The following is a 19,225-nucleotide window of genomic DNA, read 5'->3' as shown; positions in this document are numbered from 1 at the left end:
TTATGAGTACCATTAACATAAATTTGTGATTTCTGTATTGTATTTCTATGAATGTGTTTTTATTCATCAGGTAATAGGAAATTTGTTTTTAACGTTTATTTATTTATTTTGAGAGAGAGAAAGAGAGGGCCTGAGTGGGCGGAGGGGCAGAGAAAGAGGAATAGAGAATCCCAGGCAGGCTCCACGCTGTCAGTGCAGAGCCCGACCTGAGCCGAAACCAAGATTCAGACACTCAACCACCTGAGCCACTCAGGTGCCCCGAAATAGCATGTTTTAATGTACCTATATATTTTTCTTCCATTAGTATTACTCTTTCTTTGAGGACTTTTTCATTTTTCTCTGCAGATAAAACAATAAAATTATGGAAAATCAGTGAAAGGGACAAAAGACCAGAAGGGTATAACTTGAAAGAGGAGGATGGAAGGTATAGAGATCCTACTACAGTCACTACACTACGAGTAAGTACTACTTACGAAAAAATGATGGTATGACAAACAGTGTTCTGTATTCATATTATATATGCTAGATACTTAGCAGAACTTGAATAGGATTAACTGTAATCTGCCCCCTCCCAATAATTCTGTAACCAGGTAGGACATTAAAAACTCCCATTTTAAACAACCATGTCCCACATAGAGGTCTCTCTGTGCCGGGGGCTGACCCAAGACCTAATGCAAGACTGTTTTATAGTATGTCATACTCTTTTGCTCTCATGGTGTGAGTGTTAGCTAACACAACCTTAAGTTTCAAGATTAATTTTCTTTGGAGATCAAAAAAGCAGAAATGGACCAGATATTCTGGTTCCTGCTGAAAAATACCAAGAATTAGGTGCTCTGGGCCAATTTCCTTTTTAGCCATTTCAAACTGGGAAAATGTTTAGCTTTGTAAATCTCAAGCAAAAGATTGGAACTAGAACGCACATCAAAGTCTAATAGTATAAAAGAAGGTAAATTGACCAAATTATTTTTCTTCTCATGTCAACACTTTAAGGATCAATATCAGTTGCTGTATAAAACTAAATCTGTGTGCTATTTGTAGTGTTCCCTCAAAAACTGGAGTAAAGAACTGAACCTTAAGTGCCATTGTAAATAAATGAGCATTTTGTAATGACTGTTTTTCATGTATTGACAGGTGCCAGTCTTTAGGCCCATGGATCTAATGGTTGAGGCCAGTCCACGAAGAATATTTGCCAATGCTCATACATACCACATCAACTCAATTTCTATTAATAGTGATTATGAAACATATTTATCTGCAGATGATTTACGGATTAATCTTTGGCATCTGGAGATTACAGACAGGAGTTTTAGTATCCATTTGGTTTCTTTTTTTGGTGTTCGGTAAAGAAGGCATGTTGTGCCCACTAGTTATTTCTTCATCTCTCCTTCATGTATTTTTATTTTTTCTGCTTATAGGAGCTTCTTACTATACCACTTTTTTTTTAAGTTTATTTAGTTATTTTGAGAGAGATACAGGAAGAGAGAATCCTAAGCAGGCTCTGCACTGTCAGCACAGAGCCTGACATGGGGCTTAAACTCATGAACTGTGAAATCATGACCTGAGCCGAAGTCAAGAGTTGGTCACTCAACCAACTGAGCCACCGAGGCGTCCCTATAGCATTTCTTCTTTGTGCTTAAGTGATTAAACCCTGGGGGAAGTTCTCTGATAATGATAAGGGCATAATGTATTGATTTAAAAATAGGAATGTTGGGGGCGCCTGGGTGGCTCAGTCAGTTAAGCGTCTGACTTTAGCTCAGGTCATGGTCTCGCAGTTCGTGAGTTCAAGCCCCGCGTCGGACTCTGTGCTGACAGCTCAGAGCCTGGAGCCTGCTTCGGATTCTGTGTCTCCCTCTCTCTCTGCCCCTCCCCCACTCACACTCTGTCTCTCTCTTTCTCTCAAAAATAAGTATTAAAAAAATTTTAAATAGGATTCTTGGAATTTTAAGTACTATTACGTATAGTAAGTTCAGTAATTAGCGCTAAGTGCTTTGCTATATAATACTGTGTATATTAAATACTGTTGCAGTCCCTGTGAAAATTAATGTTTTTAATAGTTGAGTTTTTTGTAAAAACCAAATTTGTGGAGTATTATTCTTTAAAAATGTAATTATAAAAATATGCTCACTAGAGTTAGAAAAAAATTCATACAAGTCATGATGCAATAGTGGTATAAAGTCAACAGAAATACCTTTCCCAACGCCATTCTCATTGTTCATATTATCCTTCTGAGATTTTTCTGTACAAGTGTATGATACTATACATACCTGGCATACACAGCATACTATGTGCATACAAATCTAGGGTTGTATATAAATATATTTAAGTTTGTCTTCCTTTTATTTTTTAAGGTTTTGTAAATGTTAGTTATTACCGCGAGTGTCATTGTATGTATTTTTAAATAGACTTCATTTGAAAAATTAACACCTTAATGGAATTTATATTCTACCCATATTGTATAAAAGAGCCTTTTTCCTCCAGTCTAGTCCCTTTACCAGTCTGGTTAGTGAAAAGTACTATTTATCAACCATTTATGTTTCTTTTTGTTCTTTTCTAGTTTTTACGTTAGGTACATCAGCTCCATTTTTGTGGTGCAGATAGGTTCCCCTTGAAGTTTTTTACTTTTGTTTGGAATGTACACTAGCTCCTGTCAGTATTTAGGAAGATAACTTATCAATCGGTTCCTTGTGGCTTCTGGGATTTGTGTCACACTCAGGAAAAAAAGGCCCTGCTACATTCTAACAGGATATCGAATTCACCCATGGTTTCTTCGAAGATTTTTCCCCAAGCGTTAGAATCCCTGTGGGATTTATACTCCTTTAAGGAGTAGAATTAGTTCAGAATTAATACTTGTGCTTAATTAAGTTTATGAATGAATTTTAGATTTGAGAACTGCAAGATTATATTTGCCCTTTTTTCTAAGTGGAAATTCCTTAATAAAATGCTATTCAGATATTGTGGATATCAAGCCTGCCAATATGGAAGAGCTAACAGAGGTGATCACAGCAGCAGAATTCCATCCGAACAGCTGCAACACGTTTGTATACAGCAGCAGTAAAGGAACTATTCGGTTATGTGACATGAGGGCCTCTGCCCTCTGTGATAGGCATTCTAAACGTAAGTTTACTGTGTCTTTTTTTCAAATGATAACATTTTCTGGTTTTTTGAAACTAGTGTCAGATGTGGTGACTGCATTTACGTAGGTTTGTAAGTCTGCGAATCTGTGTGCCCAGGGTCTCCCGTGCCTTTTGCCAAGCTGCCTGACTCTACACGAGGCTCTGGAGCTTACTCCACTGGAACAACATGAAGGCCCTCCTGGGAGCATGTCTGTCGATGTCCCAGTGGATATATTTTTAAATGGAATATGATTTTTTGGGAACCTGGGGTTAGGCTCTCCAACTCTGTATTCAAGTGTAATCGGTTTTTTTTCCCTCCTTCCCTTCCCCCCTCCCTTCTCTCTTTTCCCCCTGCCCTCCCTTTGTCACTTTCTATTTTGAGTTTTCTCGGAAGACTTTTCTGAGAAGAGCTTTCCTTGGTTTCAAAAAAAATGAAAAAGCGCCAGGTTAAAAAATTAAGGGTTTACATTATTATTGTCTTCATGTTACTGTAGACGTGAAATTCATTTGGTACGTGCCTGTTATCAAAACAGTTTCACCTGGCCACTAAAACAGTAGACTCTGGAATGAATTTGGACGGTGTGTTTCTTGCGGTGGCAGTACAGGCAGTCGTGGAGGATGCGGAACCCGCAGACCTGGTGCACTCTGGAGCCCGAATCCCTGGGGGGAGCTTAGCTCCCTTAAACCAGCCGTAGGGCTCTGGGTGTGCGCTATGTACTTGGGCGTCTTCGACGTCGGCACTAAATCACTCCTAAGAAACCTCCAGGGAGGTTATGTTCGTGTAGCCAGAGAGAGGTTTTTCAGTTCTATATACTAGCCTGTCACTCTGACTCACTTGTAGGAAGTTTGTGAATGGTTGTCTCAGCAAGTGCTTTGTCCGAGCCAGAATATTATACAATTTGCCCTTTTTTGCTTGTTTTTAGTGTTTGAAGAACCTGAAGATCCCAGTAACAGGTCTTTTTTTTCTGAAATCATCTCCTCTATTTCTGATGTAAAATTCAGCCATAGTGGTCGATATATGATGACTAGAGACTATTTGTCAGTCAAAATTTGGGACTTAAATATGGAAAACAGGCCTGTGGAAACATACCAGGTATTTGCAGTTTTTTCTTTCAATGAGCATACACCTTGTTTACTTCTAAGTCTTTATAGTGGATTTTGTACTACATGTTACTCCCAGTACAGCATGGTCAGCCCATAGGCTTTTTCCTTCAGACATCCATTGAGTACGTTGCTTCGCCTAATGTTAATTTTATGTATACTTTTGTAGGTTGTGTTGTCTATTCAGTTAAAGTGTGATTTTGCTACCAGTTTGGTTCAGTAGTAACAACTTTTCTTCCCCACCCCTGTCTACATTTAAAGTGAGGAGGGGAGAGCAAGCTCTCTATTAATGTCTAGGTGGGGAAGAGGATTGGGGAAAATGGCCAGTCCTACTGGAGATGTCCTGGTTGGAGTGTGCACAGTAGTAGTTTAAAACTGAAGCTGAACTTGGGCGTGCCCAGTCAGGTGGACCGGCGTTCTGCCGTTTGGCTGATAACTGTTGTCTTAAGCTAAAGGAGAAGGGCTTGAAAGCCCAGCAGACGGCTTTAGGTGTTGCCTATCTGTTGTAGGATGTTAGGTCTGGATTCTCTTCTCATCAGCCAGCCACTACCATTGATCCCGTCTCTTCTAGAGAAGAGAATGAAGGTGTGCACAGCTGGGAACAGGGTGGGGGGCAAGCAGAAACCTGGGTGAAGCCCTAGGCTACAGTGGAGAAAACACTTAACACTGTTGTATGAATAGAGAACTTCTAAACGGTACCTTCTTTATGTTATATGTCTTCCATAAAATTAGAACAACGTTTCTCTAACTTTTTAATCCTCTTTGACAAACGTAAACTACTTAAGACTCTTCTTAATGGTATTTGAAATTTTAAAATAAATGCTATGTTGAAGCAAAAGCAAATACATACTGCTTTGTTTTCACGTTACATTTGTGTGACCTGCAAGATTGTAATCTATTTCCTGGGGTTCCTCACCACCACCACCCCATTGCCATTGAGAGTAATTGATTTGAACCTTAACTTCATACACTTAAAATTGTTTGGTGAGAAACCCTTATATGTGCATTCTAAAACTTTGTTGGACTGTTAGGATTTACCTCGTTTTACCAGATTTGCAGGTTTTCTGCTTATGCTGAATTAGTGATTCGGAGTAGAGTCACATTATACTCAAATGTAATGTATGCAGATTCAACTCTTAACTGAATTTATATAATCCTCTTTCTGAGCTGTGTGACTAAAGAGTATTTTGAGCTTATTGATTTTTTGCCTTCTAACTCTACATGAGTTACAGTTCTTCTGTGTTAACAAATTTGTGCTTAGTGTCACATAGACATGGCTGAATCATTCCACTATACTTAATTGAAATGGACACTTAAAATGACTTAAGGTTGTTTCGTAAAGAATAGAGAATTCTAAGCATTTAGAAGGTACCTGCTCTTTTCTGTCATTATTTATTTTATAAGGCTCTCTAAGTAAAGTCAGTAAGATAGAGACCCCTTTTTCCCTCCCTCTGGTCACAACAAAAGCTTTGGAATGTCCTTTGTAATTTAACGGTGTTAATATTGAGAAAAATGCATCATTTCTCAGAATACTTTTTAAATACCAGATTTAATGATTTTTCTGGCTTATCCCCTTGTGAGATACTAGTGAGTAAAATACAGAATTATACTTCAGAAAACCAGTACCTCTTCATTAGTTTTTGATACTCCATAAGGAATATCAAGTAATAACCAATTTTTTTAGTGATGCATACCTCGAGTAACTATATGAAGTTGATCCTTGAACAACATGGTTTGAACTCCGTGGGTCCACTTACACGCGGACTGTTTTTCTGTGAAAACAGTATAGTGCCATAAATGTATTTTCTCTTCCTTATGATTTTCTTAATAACATTTTCTTTTCTCTAGCCTACTTTATTATAAGAATACAGTATATAATACATATTACATATAACATTAAAAAAAATACATGTTAACTTTATATTATCAGTAAGCCTTCCCCAGCCAAGAGTAGGCTATTAGTAGTTAAATTTGGGGGAGTCAAAAGTTCTATATGGATTTTGACTGCAGTGGGATTAGCACCCCTAATCCTCATGGTGTTCAAGGGTCAGTTGTAATTTATCACCAAACCAGGGGCGCATATGCTGCGCATAGTATGGGTATGTAATGACAATATAGGGCTTCAGTTATTTATGCCCAGGAAGTAGTTATTTAAAAAGGAAGTAAAACATAATACTGAGTTCTTTATCAGTAATTTATTGGTTGAAAACCAAGTGTTAACATATTCAACTACAGATATAATAATAATAGTCTTTAATTATCATTCTCTTATCTGTACCATTTTCAAATGTTCTCTAGCCTGAATAATTAGGCCTATAAAGTGTTCATTTGCCATGCCCCAAAGGGTATTTTTCTCTGTCCTACAATGGGAAAATGTGTGTTCTTGGAAAGGGGCTCATTTGTTTGTAAAAGAATAAAATTATTGCCTTTATTGTTACCAAGAGAATTGAATTTTAATAAGATTAAATAAAGTGTGTATGTATCTCTGTATATTTCTTTTTTAAAAAAACAAGTAAGGATTTAGTTAAATTGTTTTCCTAATATCAATCAGCAGATATTAAGATGTAAATAAATAGATCTGTAATAATGCATTTGTACTTAAAACTCAGGTTCATGAATACCTCAGAAGTAAACTTTGTTCACTGTATGAAAATGACTGCATATTTGACAAATTTGAATGTTGTTGGAACGGATCTGACAGGTAATTGATTTTAATTTGAACTTCTCATTCAATCGTGCATTTCATTAGAGGAAAGAAATTTGCTATTTCGCTTCTATGGTTGCCACATTCACTAAAAATACAACTTCTTTTAGATTGACACAAATTATAAATCCTGACTTCATTTTCTTTCAGTTTCCTTGAAATAAATTCAGTAATCTTACAGCAGTAACAGCAGAAAAAAATTAAACCTGTTTCACTAATAAATATGAAAATGCACAAAGAAGTCTCAGGATCTTAAATTATGACTTAAATGTCTTTAAATATTTCCCTTTGTGAACCAGATCAATGACATTTTTGACATGTCAGTAGTTAAAATGGTGAAATTTCAGTTTGTTCATCAAGTATGAAACTGTTTTTAGAAATATTTAGTCAGTGAATATTTCGTTTGGAATGCTACACACCAGTTTTTCCAGACACTACATTAATATCTCATGGAAGTGGTAATTATCATCTGTAATTTTAACCATATTACCATGAGTAATTAGGATTTTTATAATCCACAACTTTGCCATGGTATGCTTCATTTTTACCATGTCACGAATATGTGTATCATTATTTCCAGGGATAAATAAGTCTTAATCTTTCAGGTTTTAGTTTCAATAGAACGGAACATGGTACAAGAAAACATAATTTGGGGATTACCTAAACTTGCCTTCAAGGTAATTAGAGGTACTTTTAGTTTAATGGGTGAAGCTTGATAAAATTCGAGTCTCGTGGTATTAATGTGTTAAAGAGGATGATAGAACTTAGATCGTTTATCTTTGGTATGACTTTTAAAAGTACTTTTATCTGATTCTAACATGACACCCAGTAACAGGCTGACCAGAGTACACCTAGACTAGGAATAAGCAAGCTTTGCCTTTGAATGCACTAACCCCGAGGCATCGAGAAGTTTCGAAAAAGAAAAGAAGAGGAAAGGAGAAATTAGCAAGTAGGAAGAGAAAGAAGACACTGATAGAATAGAATACGGCACACTGCTACAACTAGTTCTTCCTCACACGGTTTAAATTGTTGATTTCCCTTAACCTTAAAATAATTTTTTGGAAATGATTTCAAACTTACGGAAAACTTGTAAGGGTGACACGTCTTATTTAGCCCTTACTCAGGTTCTCCTGGTACTGTTTGCTGGGTCATTCTCTTCTGCTGGGTCTTTTTCTCTCTCTCTCTAAAGACATGCAGGTAGGGGCTCCTGGGCGGCTCAGTTGGTTGAGCGTCCGACGCTGAATTGCGGCTCCGTTCACAGTCCCCCGGTTTGTGAGTTCGAGTGCCGCGTCGGGCTCTGTGCCGACAGTGCAGAGCCTGCTTGGGATCTCTCTCTCTCTCTCTCTCTCTCTCTCTCAAAAGAAATAAATAAACATAAACTAAAAAAAAAAAAAGACATTTAAACAGATGCACATTATTTGTGAACCAATTGAGAGTAAATTCCAAACATGCCCCATTGCCCTTTAATTTAATGAGTATTTAAATTAATAAGTATTTCCTAAAACATAATAGTTTCTCCCATGTGATGGCAGGGCAGTCCTCTAAAGCAGAGAAACTTGCGTTGGTGTAGTCCTCCTGTCTAATCCACAGAGCCCATTAAAATTTCCCCAGCCTCGGGGCGCATGGGTGGCTCAGTCAGCTGAGCCTCTGACTGCAGCTCAGGTCATGATCTCACAGTTTTGGGTTCGAGCCCTGCGTGGGGCTCTGTGCTGACAGCTTAGAGCCTGGAGCCTGCTTTGAGTTTTGTGGCTCCCTCTCTCTCTACCCCTCCCCTGCTCGCTCTTGCACTCACTCTCTGTTTCTCAAAAATAAACTTCAAAAAAATTAAAAAAAAATAAAATAAAATCCCCCCCCCCCCCCGCCCCAGCCTTCCTCAGTCACGTCCTTCCTAGCAGAGGACAAAATCTGATCAAATAGCCAATCCAAAGGTATATGTAACATTTAGTTGTCCTATCTCCTTAGTCTTCTTTAATTTGGAACAGTAGTTCTTCGTGTTTTCCTTGTCTTCTGCAACTGTGGCATTTTTGAAAAACAGGCCAGTGATTTTATAGGATGTTTCTCAGTTGGAGTGTTGTCTAATGTTTCCTCGGGACTTGATTCAGGTGACACATTTTTGGCAGGTATACCACAGAAATGCTGGCCTAACGAAACCTTTTAAATAGACCTACGTGTCCTAATCCATTAAAACCTCACAGATTCAAATAATACAAGGATGCCGGCCTAAATTACATAAATCCTTTTAAAAGAAATACAGTTTTAGTACCTTCAGTATATGCACCTATTTAAGTTTGATTAAAATGTTGTCAAATGTCCTTTGGGGGAATTGACAGTACTGTGTAACGTACGATATGTGCAAATACTCATAGTTGTTTTCAAGTGGTAAACAGTTCCTTGATAACCTGTGATCCTATTTACAATAATAATTTAAACCATGTGGGAAGAATGGGGGAAGTAATAATAGCACCAGACCCTTTCCAAATGAACGGTTTCAAACCTAGGTTTTGCTCACTGGGATACTTAAAACTTAGTAAGTGTTGAGCGGTGATGGATGGAAGGTTGAACTGACAAAGAGCTACCCTGGGTAGGATTAAGATTTGGCAGGCCTTTAAACGGCTGCTATTAAAAATATTGGTCAAAAAAAGTGCTTCAGATGTATTTAATGTTATAGGTAAAACGACTTTCTGTTCATAAAAAACTTCATATGCTACTCAGTATTCTCAGAAGCGGATTTCTTAAACCATTCATAAGCTAGGATGATCCCAGCCAGACAGCATCCTGGGAACAAGTTCTCTAGTTTATCATTTAAATCACAAAACAAAGCGTTGGTTTCTTACGAGCGGTTTTATACCGTGCGGTTTGGGGGTTTCAGAACCTGTGGTCCCACGGTTGGCACTTCAGAAAGCCACAGGTTTGGTCAGTCACGTAACAGCCTGTAGTGGCAAAAATGTTCGACAAAGGTGACGTCAGTACTAGTAATCAGAAGCTGCCCTTGAGAATGCTTCCCGCGTTGGTGATGGTTTGGGTAGTCATGAAAAGGAGTCGATGACAGAAAACCAAGCTCCCTAGCCCCAGCCCCAGACTAGTACCAGTTTGTTTCGATGGTCTCGGGGTTGGTGTCAGCAGCCCTCTTCCTAAATCCAGATGTGCTCGAAGTCCCTATTTCCTGTGGAGCACACTGGACTGGGTTTCATCCCTGAACCGTTGTACTGGAAATAAACTCTTTTCACTTATTTGACTGCACGCTTGTTTGCTTTTGCAGTGTTGTCATGACCGGATCTTACAATAACTTCTTCAGAATGTTTGACAGGAACACAAAGCGAGACATAACCCTAGAAGCGTCGCGGGAAAACAATAAACCTCGCACGGTTCTGAAGCCACGCAAAGTCTGTGCAAGTGGCAAGCGAAAGAAAGATGAAATAAGCGTTGACAGCCTAGACTTCAACAAGAAAATACTTCATACGGCCTGGCACCCCAAGGAAAACATCATTGCTGTAGCTACTACAAACAATCTGTATATATTTCAAGACAAAGTGAATTAGGGTTGGCATTCCCAGCCGAAGAGCCCACTTCCTGCTTAGTTGAGATAGTTGAATCTAGCATTCGTACCTAAAAACGAGAGAGGTCCATTGTGGCGCCCCTTTCCAGTGTTTGACAGTGTGCCATTCGACAACACATTTTTTATAGCTACATGGAGAAATCTCTGTGGATTCTCACCGCGGTGTTCTCCATGTCTGCTAGCCATGTAGGTAAGGGTAGGGCACTTTTAATTTAAATGACTTCTTGCACCATCTTGCCTAATGGACTAGATTGGACTGTGTCAACATTGATTTCCTCCACTTTTTATGCCTTCCATTGTGATGACGTCAAACACAGTGAGAGCCTTCAGTCATGCTTATGGGATTTAATTGTGTATCCTCATTACTGTATCATTTGTGGGGTACACCCCTCCCCCTTTTTTAAATTAAACACAGCTCATTCTTACTGTGGCTTGTAGCATTCCTCCTCTTCTGGCCTCCTGGACTCTTCCCCTCCGTCTCTCTCACCCCTGCCCCTCCACCCAGTCTTGGTGGTGGTATATTAAAAAAAGAAAGAACGAAAGCACACAAAATGAGTCAGTTTGGGGTCAGTGGTAAAGGGGGTATATGTTGCGAACAAATGTTTTAAATAACAGTTGGCTGTAATCACTCCTTGCCGTGTCTGGCACCGAAAATAAGGAAAAAAAAAATACTACTACTGAATAAAAGTGACAAAGAATGGAGAATCTGGTTTTCTTTTTCTTTTTTAATCTACCTCTCTAAGCCAATATTTTGTGTCATACTTTTGGGCGCAGTGAAATGAAATGAGTTTCCATTGTTTAATCGGTATTTTTGTTAACTATTTTTAACAAGTGTTCTTTTACATGGAGAAGAAGGGGTCTTGGTTCTGTATGAACATGTTTTGAATATATATTGGTATTACTAAGGATTTCACAATCTATAAATTGCTATTAGAGATTTTTTTTTTTTTTTACTGTGGTTATAAGTATTGGATACATTGTATCTACACTTAACTCATCTGTTAATGAAATTGTTGTAAATGGGAACCAAATTTGTAGAACTTCATTTTTGAAGACTTTTTACAGTGCTTAATTTCATTTTTGCCTTACTAAAGTTAAAGGTTTAAAAAACTTTCTTAACAGGTTAAAACTTTTTTTGTCATTCACTCATAAGACATGACATAAAACTATCCTCCAGTGATTTACATAGATAAAATTGACACTGCACTAAATATTTTTTTTGTATTTTCCTGCTATCAGATCTGAATGAAATGTACTTTGCCATAGATATGTTTTTCCTCTATTTTTGGTTTTCCAAAGTATTAATATTAAAGACAAACTTTAAAGGTTCAGTGTTCAGAAAGTGCTTAATGGACTCCCAACAGCTGCCTCAAATAAAAATTTAGTAATCTGTAAATGATTACATTTTCCTTAAGTGGTGATACCTTTTCCAAAGATGAAGAGTACTCCTATTTTTTAATGGGTAGAATGTACCTTTGTCAGTCTTGCAGAAGCTTTAATGGAGAAGAAAATGGACTTTATTTTTAAAACTATAAATTGAGTAGGCATGTATATTATTAGAGAATGGTTAGGATGTTTTGGATGAGCAGTAATAGACAACCTAGAATTTTAGAGGACTCTGAGTGCTTCGTGTATATATATATATATATATATATATATATATATATCCACTACCTATGGTTCTATTCTCATCAATGAAAGATGATGAAGCAATTTGACCGTAATTCCCTCTATACTTATACGAATATTATGTCTTGTAAGTCAACATTTTTAGCACACAGGAGAAATTTTATGTAATAAAATTACTGTATCTTTTGGACTTAACAAATTGGAATTTGTATTTAAACACGTTCTATGTCTGGAAATTCTTCAAGTAATGGCACTTTTACTAACTTATTTGGGGATCTTGGGTGCATTCCTAATTTGTTATTTATTCTTCACACTTGACTCGGAGTGGGATGTTCTCCTGCCACAGTATCAAACACTGATGCTCGTCTCTGATCAGGCAGCTTTCCAGATCTACGCGGAAGATCGTTTCCCTAAAGTTTGGGTGTAGATCTTGAGATTAATACCACCAAACAGCTCTTGGAAATTCTCTTTGGATTCAGCAATAGCTATAATGATTCTCACTCATGACACTAAGGGTTAGTTTTTTATGTTTAAGAGAAACATTACTACAGTTAAAATGCCTCCATAAAGGAATGCTATTACAAATTGTAATGATATTCTCAAGTATCCATTTTTACTTATTTGATGTAGCAAATTAGAAGCCCAGCCACTCATCTCATATGGTCATGGTTAATCTTTTTATTAATAAAAATTTTGCTTAGAATAAACTTAGTCTTGTCAAGTTGCTTGTATTCTATTGACACCTACAAACATTCATATTCTATCCCTTCTGTCTTAACCTGTTTTTAAAATTACAGTAGGAAAAGGAACTTGCATTCTGTTAATCTCCTTTGATCTCTTTAGTGGCTGGGCAGTAGTCATCTTATAAATCTCTGTATTTAGGTGAACAGCTGTTCATGTAACAACTAACTACTGGACATTAAACTGTCTTCTGTGAAGCCCTTAGTCTTTTGGAATAAATGACTCCATGCCGGGCACCTGGGTGGCTCAGTCGATGAAGCATTCAACTCTTGATCTCGGCTCAAGTCTTGATCTCAGCGGGGTGCGTTCAAGCCCCACGTTGGGTTCCACACGGGGCATGGAGCCTATTTAAAAAACCAAAAAGACATCCATGCACTTTTTTCTCATTTCAAATTGAAGTTTTGTTTTTTTGTTCGGGTTTTGTTTTTGTTTTTGTTTTTGTTTTTGTTTTTTAGTGAGGATCTTTATAAACCTTAAATGTGAGGATTCTGGCTACAGATATTCCTAAAGAAAATGAGAAGTATGAGAACAGGTTCTTGCAGTGTGTAACTATTTCAAGTAATACCTTTTTGGTCTTGGAAAATTTATATGTGAAACCTAAACACTACTGATGAGTGTTTTTAGTGAAATACAAATCATTACCTTCTTGGAGAACACTGCTTCAGCATTTTTTTTTTTTCTTTAAATCACACTTAAATTCAAGTGGAGATAATCTACACTTCTGGAAGAACAAAACCAAGCCTAGAAAAGAGAAAAGGTGAATGCTGGGTAATCAAGAATCAAGTCAATTTACTTTAGCATTTGAGAACATTACTATTTTTGGGTCTTATTTATTCAGTTGGTTGATAAGGTGTGTGTGTGTGTGTGTGTGTGTGTGTGACCGTGACTAAAAGTTTTTCACACACCTTTTCCCCAAACCTTAGAACCTGACCCTGCTTCATTTTGTAGAACTGCATATGAGGTCAAAACATCCTCACTCACTGTTTAGTATTATCAAATGCTTGGTGAGCTTACAAAGCCTTGGGGGTGTTCTCAAATGCCGAAGGTAATTTTTTAAGCTGGTGATAACTTTAGTTTTGTCGCCTTGCCATTTTATTGCATAGTGGTATCAGACTTTTTAATCTATCTCTATGTAAGAATTAAGACACGCCCACCAAAACTTCCTCTTTGGCACAGTAACTGTCAAACTGAAGGCACTACACAGATGCCTCCAAAAGGAGAAATTTAGCAAAGAACTAAACTTGTTTCTTCTAAAGTTCTATGCTTCTGCTCAGTAGTAGGTGAATAGCAACAAGTTATTTGAGGGCTTTCCCACTAGGGGGCAATGGTTAAGTCCTGAACAGCATTTACCAGGTATTTTTAAGAATTCATTAACAGGAGAATTCTATTCCTATACTGTAAGAGCTTAATTTTCAAACACTAAATTGGGAACCAAATAAAGGGGAAGCCCAAGGTATACTTCTGTCCAAATAAAACCAGTATTCAACATGACCTAGCAGTACTTATTAACAGGCCCAATGATAGAGGATGGATCCCACATGTCACTTAGGAGGTCTTTTGTGATCCTTTCTTACTGAGGAAGCAGCAAAAGTGAAATTACGAAAGAGTCGAGCGCTCCTTTGTTTCAATCCTAGCCTACACAGTCTGGCTACCCCTTTGCAAAATCAGATCCTTAAGTGCCATGTTCGCTTTCTTATTTACAAGGAGACCACGAGTTTTATGTTGATTTAACTCTGGGCCACCATTTCTTTAAAAAAACAAACAAAAACCTTCTAGACCCTGAATGCATGTTTTTCAGAAAGTACAGAAGGAAAAAATACCCCATCAGTAATCTTACCATGCAGGGAAAACATAGTTGCCTTTTTTTTTTCTTTCCATAGAGAATGGAATCATGTGTACAGTTTAATGTCCTATTTCTCTGCTCAACATTGTGCCGAGCAGTGTCCCAGATCAGATACGAGATTTCCCTGTCTGCAAAGCCTCACGTTTGTGGATCATCCACTATTTATTTCACTGGTCCCTGTTGTGAGGGCTGAGTTTTGTTTTTATTTTTGCAAATAGAAGTATTGATGGGTACGATTTTTAGGATACATTCCTAGAAACACAGTTACTGTGTTCAAGGCTATGGATATATTTAAGATACGATACATGTTGTCAGATTTACCTTCCAAAAACGGAAGTTCCATCACTAGTGTGTGGGATTACCCGTATCTTCACACTTACAAAATCTCATGTTTCGGTTTTATTAATTTGAAAAAGTCAGAAATGGTACACCAATTTGTGTTTCCCTATTTCTAGCCAGGTAACTCATTTCTATAACACAAGACACGTATGTACTCTGTAAATACTTTCTCCCACTCTGAGCCAGTCTTTTCTTCATTCTCTTAACAGAGCTTTTTGAACATCAGCAGTTCTTAATTTTCACAAAGTCCACTTTAGCAACTTTAATGGATTATGCTTGTGGTGTCATCCAAGAAACCCGCCCAACTTAAGGTGACAAAGATTTTTTTTTTTCTTTAGAACTCTAATAGTTTTAAGTTTTTACATTTAGGTCTGTGATGCCTTTGAGTTACTTTTTACATACGGTCCGTATAAAACCTATACACCACAGACAGATCAAGTTTTTTCTTGACAATCAGCCACAGTGTTAGCCTGTTTCTAAACTGTTCCATTAGTGTATCTGCTTTCATCCACACTGCCTTGCCTTGATTCGTGTCGCTTTCCGTAAGTCGGAAAATCAACTTTGTTCTGTTTCAAAAACGTGTTGCAATTTGAATTCCTTTGCCTTTCCGTTACACGTTTTAGAGCCAGCCTGTTGCGAACAAAAACACCCTCTCGGATTTGGATGATAACGGCACTGCACGCACAGACCAGTTCAGGGAGAGTGGACGTTTTAGGGTTTGTCCTCCAATCTGAGTGAACACAGCATATTGTCCCATTTTCTGTAGGTTGCAGAGTTCTTTTATCACTGTTTTTAGTTTTTAGCGTACAGATGTTGCACAATAGTACTGTTACCGGTTCATGGGGTTTTTTTGTATGCATGCTGGGGAATTGGTACTTATACAATTTTCAATATCTAATTGTTCATTGTTCACATCTAGAAATAGAATGGATTTTTGTATCTAGACCCTGTATCCCGACATCTTACCAAATTCACTTACGGAGATTTTTAGAAGTTTTCTATTGAGCCATGTTGTCTGCAGATTATTTATAACAAATGTTTTCTTTCTCCACAGTCTTTCTGATTTTCCTTTCAGATGCCTTTTCTTTCTCTTCCTTGTCCTGCTGCCCTGGTTAGACCTTCCCAGTGGACGGTCAAAGGAGTGGTGAGGTCAGTTCAGACACATCCTTACATTCTTGCCTTGTCACCAATGTGGGGGGGCAAGCATTCATTTACCATTACCATTAAGTGTGTTGTTTACCATTTGGTTAGTTGTAGGGTTTTTGCAAATGGCCTTTTTCAGGCTGAGGAAATTCCGTGTTATTCCTGGTTTTCTGAGATCTGTTAATCATGAATGGATTTTGGATTTTGTCAGGGTTTTTTTTTTTTTGCATCTACTGAAACGATGTCTTTTGTTGAAGGACCGGCCTTGCATTTCCAGAATATTGTTAGATTCTTTTGCTAGTATTTTGTTATTTTTGCCTCAGTGTTCATAAGGGATATTGATCTGTAGCTTCCTTACCTTTTAATGTCATTTTGGCCAGTGTAATGTTGCTCTCATAAAATAAGTTTCCCTCCTCCCCCATACTATGGAAGAATGTGGGTAGAATTCATATATAGTTTCTTCCCTAAGTGTTGGGTAGTATTCACCGCGGATGCCATTTGGGCCTCTTATTGGAAGATTTTTATCTGAATTCAATTTTTTAAATAGAATTATACAGATTATTTCTTCAGTTTTAGCATTTTGGCTTTCAAGGAGATTGTCCATTTCATCTAAGTTATCGGATTTATGAGCATAGTTTTTCATAACATTCTGTTTATCTTATTCGGCTCAGGCTGCTATAACAAAATACCATACGCTGTGGTTTTTCTTATTTTTGCTTTTATTCCTCCTTCCCCCGTCCCTGTCCTCCCTTTCCCCTCCTCTTCTCCTCCTCCTCCCTTTTTTTGTCGTCAAACCAAAGAGTTTATTTCATTTATGGTTAGAAAGTCCTTCCCTTCATTTAGGGTTAGAAAATGAGAAAAAGTTCTTTTATGTTCACTTTTACACTTAAAAATGCTTTTTATTATGAATCATTTTACTTCTTCATTGCATTTTCCTTTCTATTAATGATGACATATGAGAGCTACTAATTTCACTATATTTTACATGTAGCCATTAACTAGACCATTAAGTAATTCTACTTTGTACGTCACTTGACTCTTTGGCGTTTTGTGTAATTCTATTGTCCCCATATAATTTCATTTTTTTTCCAGTATCGAAACCTTTTATTTTCAAACCTCTTTCTCTTCTGCTTTAATTGCGGAAACTTCCAAAGTAATGGTAAATAAAAGATACAAAGTTGTTTGTTTTCTCCGGGACTGCATGGCGATACCTTTGGTGTTTGTTATTAAGTATAATGTGGGCTGTTGATGGAGATACTCTTTACCATGCTAAGAAAATCTCCCTGGTCCTATTTTTACTAAGTTTTTTTTTTTTTTTTTAATGTAATAATATCAAATACTATGGCTGTCTATTGAGTTTATTTTTATTCCCTTTGACCCTACTAAAGCGATGAAGAGTATTTTTGGAATTTCACTTCTGTGTACCAGAGGACATGGATCTTTTGTTCTTGCGTGTGGCTGATTTTGTCAGGATTGGGCCAGCTTCGTAAAATTAAACGAGATGGTCTCATCTCTCTCAGTGTTTTACCTTGGTTTTGCTTCTTTTACTCAAGAGTACTGTTGGTAATTCCAGTGGAGTGGGGGTGGGGCGGCAAGAGGTAAGGTGATATTTCTATGGTGGTCACTCCTTCTCCAAAAGGTCCTTCTTATCTTAATTCTGAACTCCATCGAGGTTATAGTAGTTAAAATTATTATAGGTAAAGAATTGGCTCCAAATTACCAAATAATATGCCCTATGAGCGTGATCTTGATTTACACATCAATTAAGAAGTACTTTATTGCTTAAAGGGACCTCAGACCTCATTAAGCCAACCTCCTCATTTGAAAAATGGCCAGACATAAAGTTGTTCTGTCAAGAGTCACACGGCTGTGAGTCACTCTACAAAGACAACTGTAACATATGTCCCTTGTGGGGGAATTGAAATGTATTCCTACTTTGTTCTCTGAATCGCCCAGCAGTCGGCAGAATGGAGCACCGTAATTTGAACTTTGTCTGGTGACATTTTGCTTCTTGGCCCTAATCTAGATCAAACTCTTTGCCCAGCAGTTCACTTAGTAATGCCTGAAAAGATCTACCGATGAGATTGTAGAATTGTGATCCTAAGCAGCAAAGAACAGGTAGTTAGGATGTGATGGGATGCCACACTAGGGACCCTGCCAGACTACAAAAATATTCTGATAAACTGTTTTCCTCCTCTTACCCTTTCTTCACTCCCTCAACTGGTGGCCAAGTGCTGACCTGTCTTGTGGATAAGTTTATATGGTCATCAGATGAGAATGTCATCCAACACGCACTCTTTCATTCATTCCACTGACGTCTAGTTACTTCCCTTCCTTCTGTAATTATTTGAGTTTGCACCTCACCTGCGTTAGGATTAGGGCAAAGTTGGGGCGCCTGGGTGGCGCAGTCGGTTAAGCGTCCGACTTCAGCCAGGTCACGATCTCGCGGTCCGGGAGTTCGAGCCCCGCGTCGGGCTCTGGGCTGATGGCTCAGAGCCTGGAGCCTGTTTCTGATTCTGTGTCTCCCTCTCTCTCTGCCCCTCCCCCGTTCATGCTCTGTCTCTCTCTGTCCCAAAAATAAATAAACGTTGAAAAAAAAAATTTAAAAAAAAAAAAAGAATTAGGGCAAAATTACTTGTAATTGCGTATGCTACTAAGTCAACACTCAATATAATAATAAAATACTTTGCAGGGTATATCGTGGCTTCTTTAGTCCTCTTTAAAAAAATTTTTTTTCAACGTTTATTTATTTTTGGGACAGAGAGAGACAGAGCATGAACGGGGGAGGGGCAGGGAGAGAGGGAGACACAGAATCTGAAACAGGCTCCAGGCTCTGAGCCATCAGCCCAGAGCCCGACGCGGGGCTCGAACTCCTGGATCGCGAGATCGTGACCTGGCTGAAGTCGGGACGCTTAACCGACTGCACCACCCAGGCGCCCCTAAAGTCCTCTTAAAAATTCTCGCTTGATCCCAACTACGTTTCTGAAATGGCGAAAGAGTATTACTCTCCCCATTTGGCCCTTGAAATCAGGCTCAGAGGATGTGACTTGCACAAA

The 19,225-nt window shown here is 38.0% G+C and overlaps 1 protein-coding gene and 1 long non-coding RNA gene across 3 annotated transcripts in view; one reads left to right on the top strand and one right to left on the bottom strand.

Annotated features, from left to right (window-relative positions):
- PPP2R2A (protein phosphatase 2 regulatory subunit Balpha) overlaps nucleotides 1–11,179 on the top strand; it is an 86,285-nt gene extending 75,106 nt beyond the window's left edge. For both annotated transcript variants that reach the window (XM_047856040.1, XM_047856042.1), the window contains exons 5-10: nucleotides 346–458; nucleotides 1,132–1,309; nucleotides 2,950–3,114; nucleotides 4,037–4,206; nucleotides 6,824–6,915; nucleotides 10,178–11,179. In XM_047856040.1, the coding sequence (XP_047711996.1) occupies nucleotides 346–458; nucleotides 1,132–1,309; nucleotides 2,950–3,114; nucleotides 4,037–4,206; nucleotides 6,824–6,915; nucleotides 10,178–10,457 (998 nt within the window). In that variant the 3' untranslated portion in view covers nucleotides 10,458–11,179. The remainder of the gene's footprint in view (nucleotides 1–345; nucleotides 459–1,131; nucleotides 1,310–2,949; nucleotides 3,115–4,036; nucleotides 4,207–6,823; nucleotides 6,916–10,177) is intronic.
- Nucleotides 11,180–13,503: 2,324 nt separating this feature from the next.
- Nucleotides 13,504–19,225, bottom strand: part of LOC125163832 (uncharacterized) — a 32,099-nt gene continuing 26,377 nt past the window's right edge. Inside the window, exons 4-5 of the long non-coding RNA XR_007151564.1 lie at nucleotides 18,371–18,533; nucleotides 13,504–13,585 (exon numbers count right to left, since the gene is read on the bottom strand). This is a non-coding gene — a long non-coding RNA (uncharacterized LOC125163832). The remainder of the gene's footprint in view (nucleotides 13,586–18,370; nucleotides 18,534–19,225) is intronic.

Source organism: Prionailurus viverrinus, chromosome B1 (genome assembly GCF_022837055.1).
Source record: "Prionailurus viverrinus isolate Anna chromosome B1, UM_Priviv_1.0, whole genome shotgun sequence".
In the NCBI taxonomy this organism is placed as follows: Eukaryota; Metazoa; Chordata; class Mammalia; order Carnivora; family Felidae; genus Prionailurus; species Prionailurus viverrinus.
Note: the sequence above shows the minus strand (reverse complement) of the source record. Positions and strands in the feature narration are given on the sequence as shown.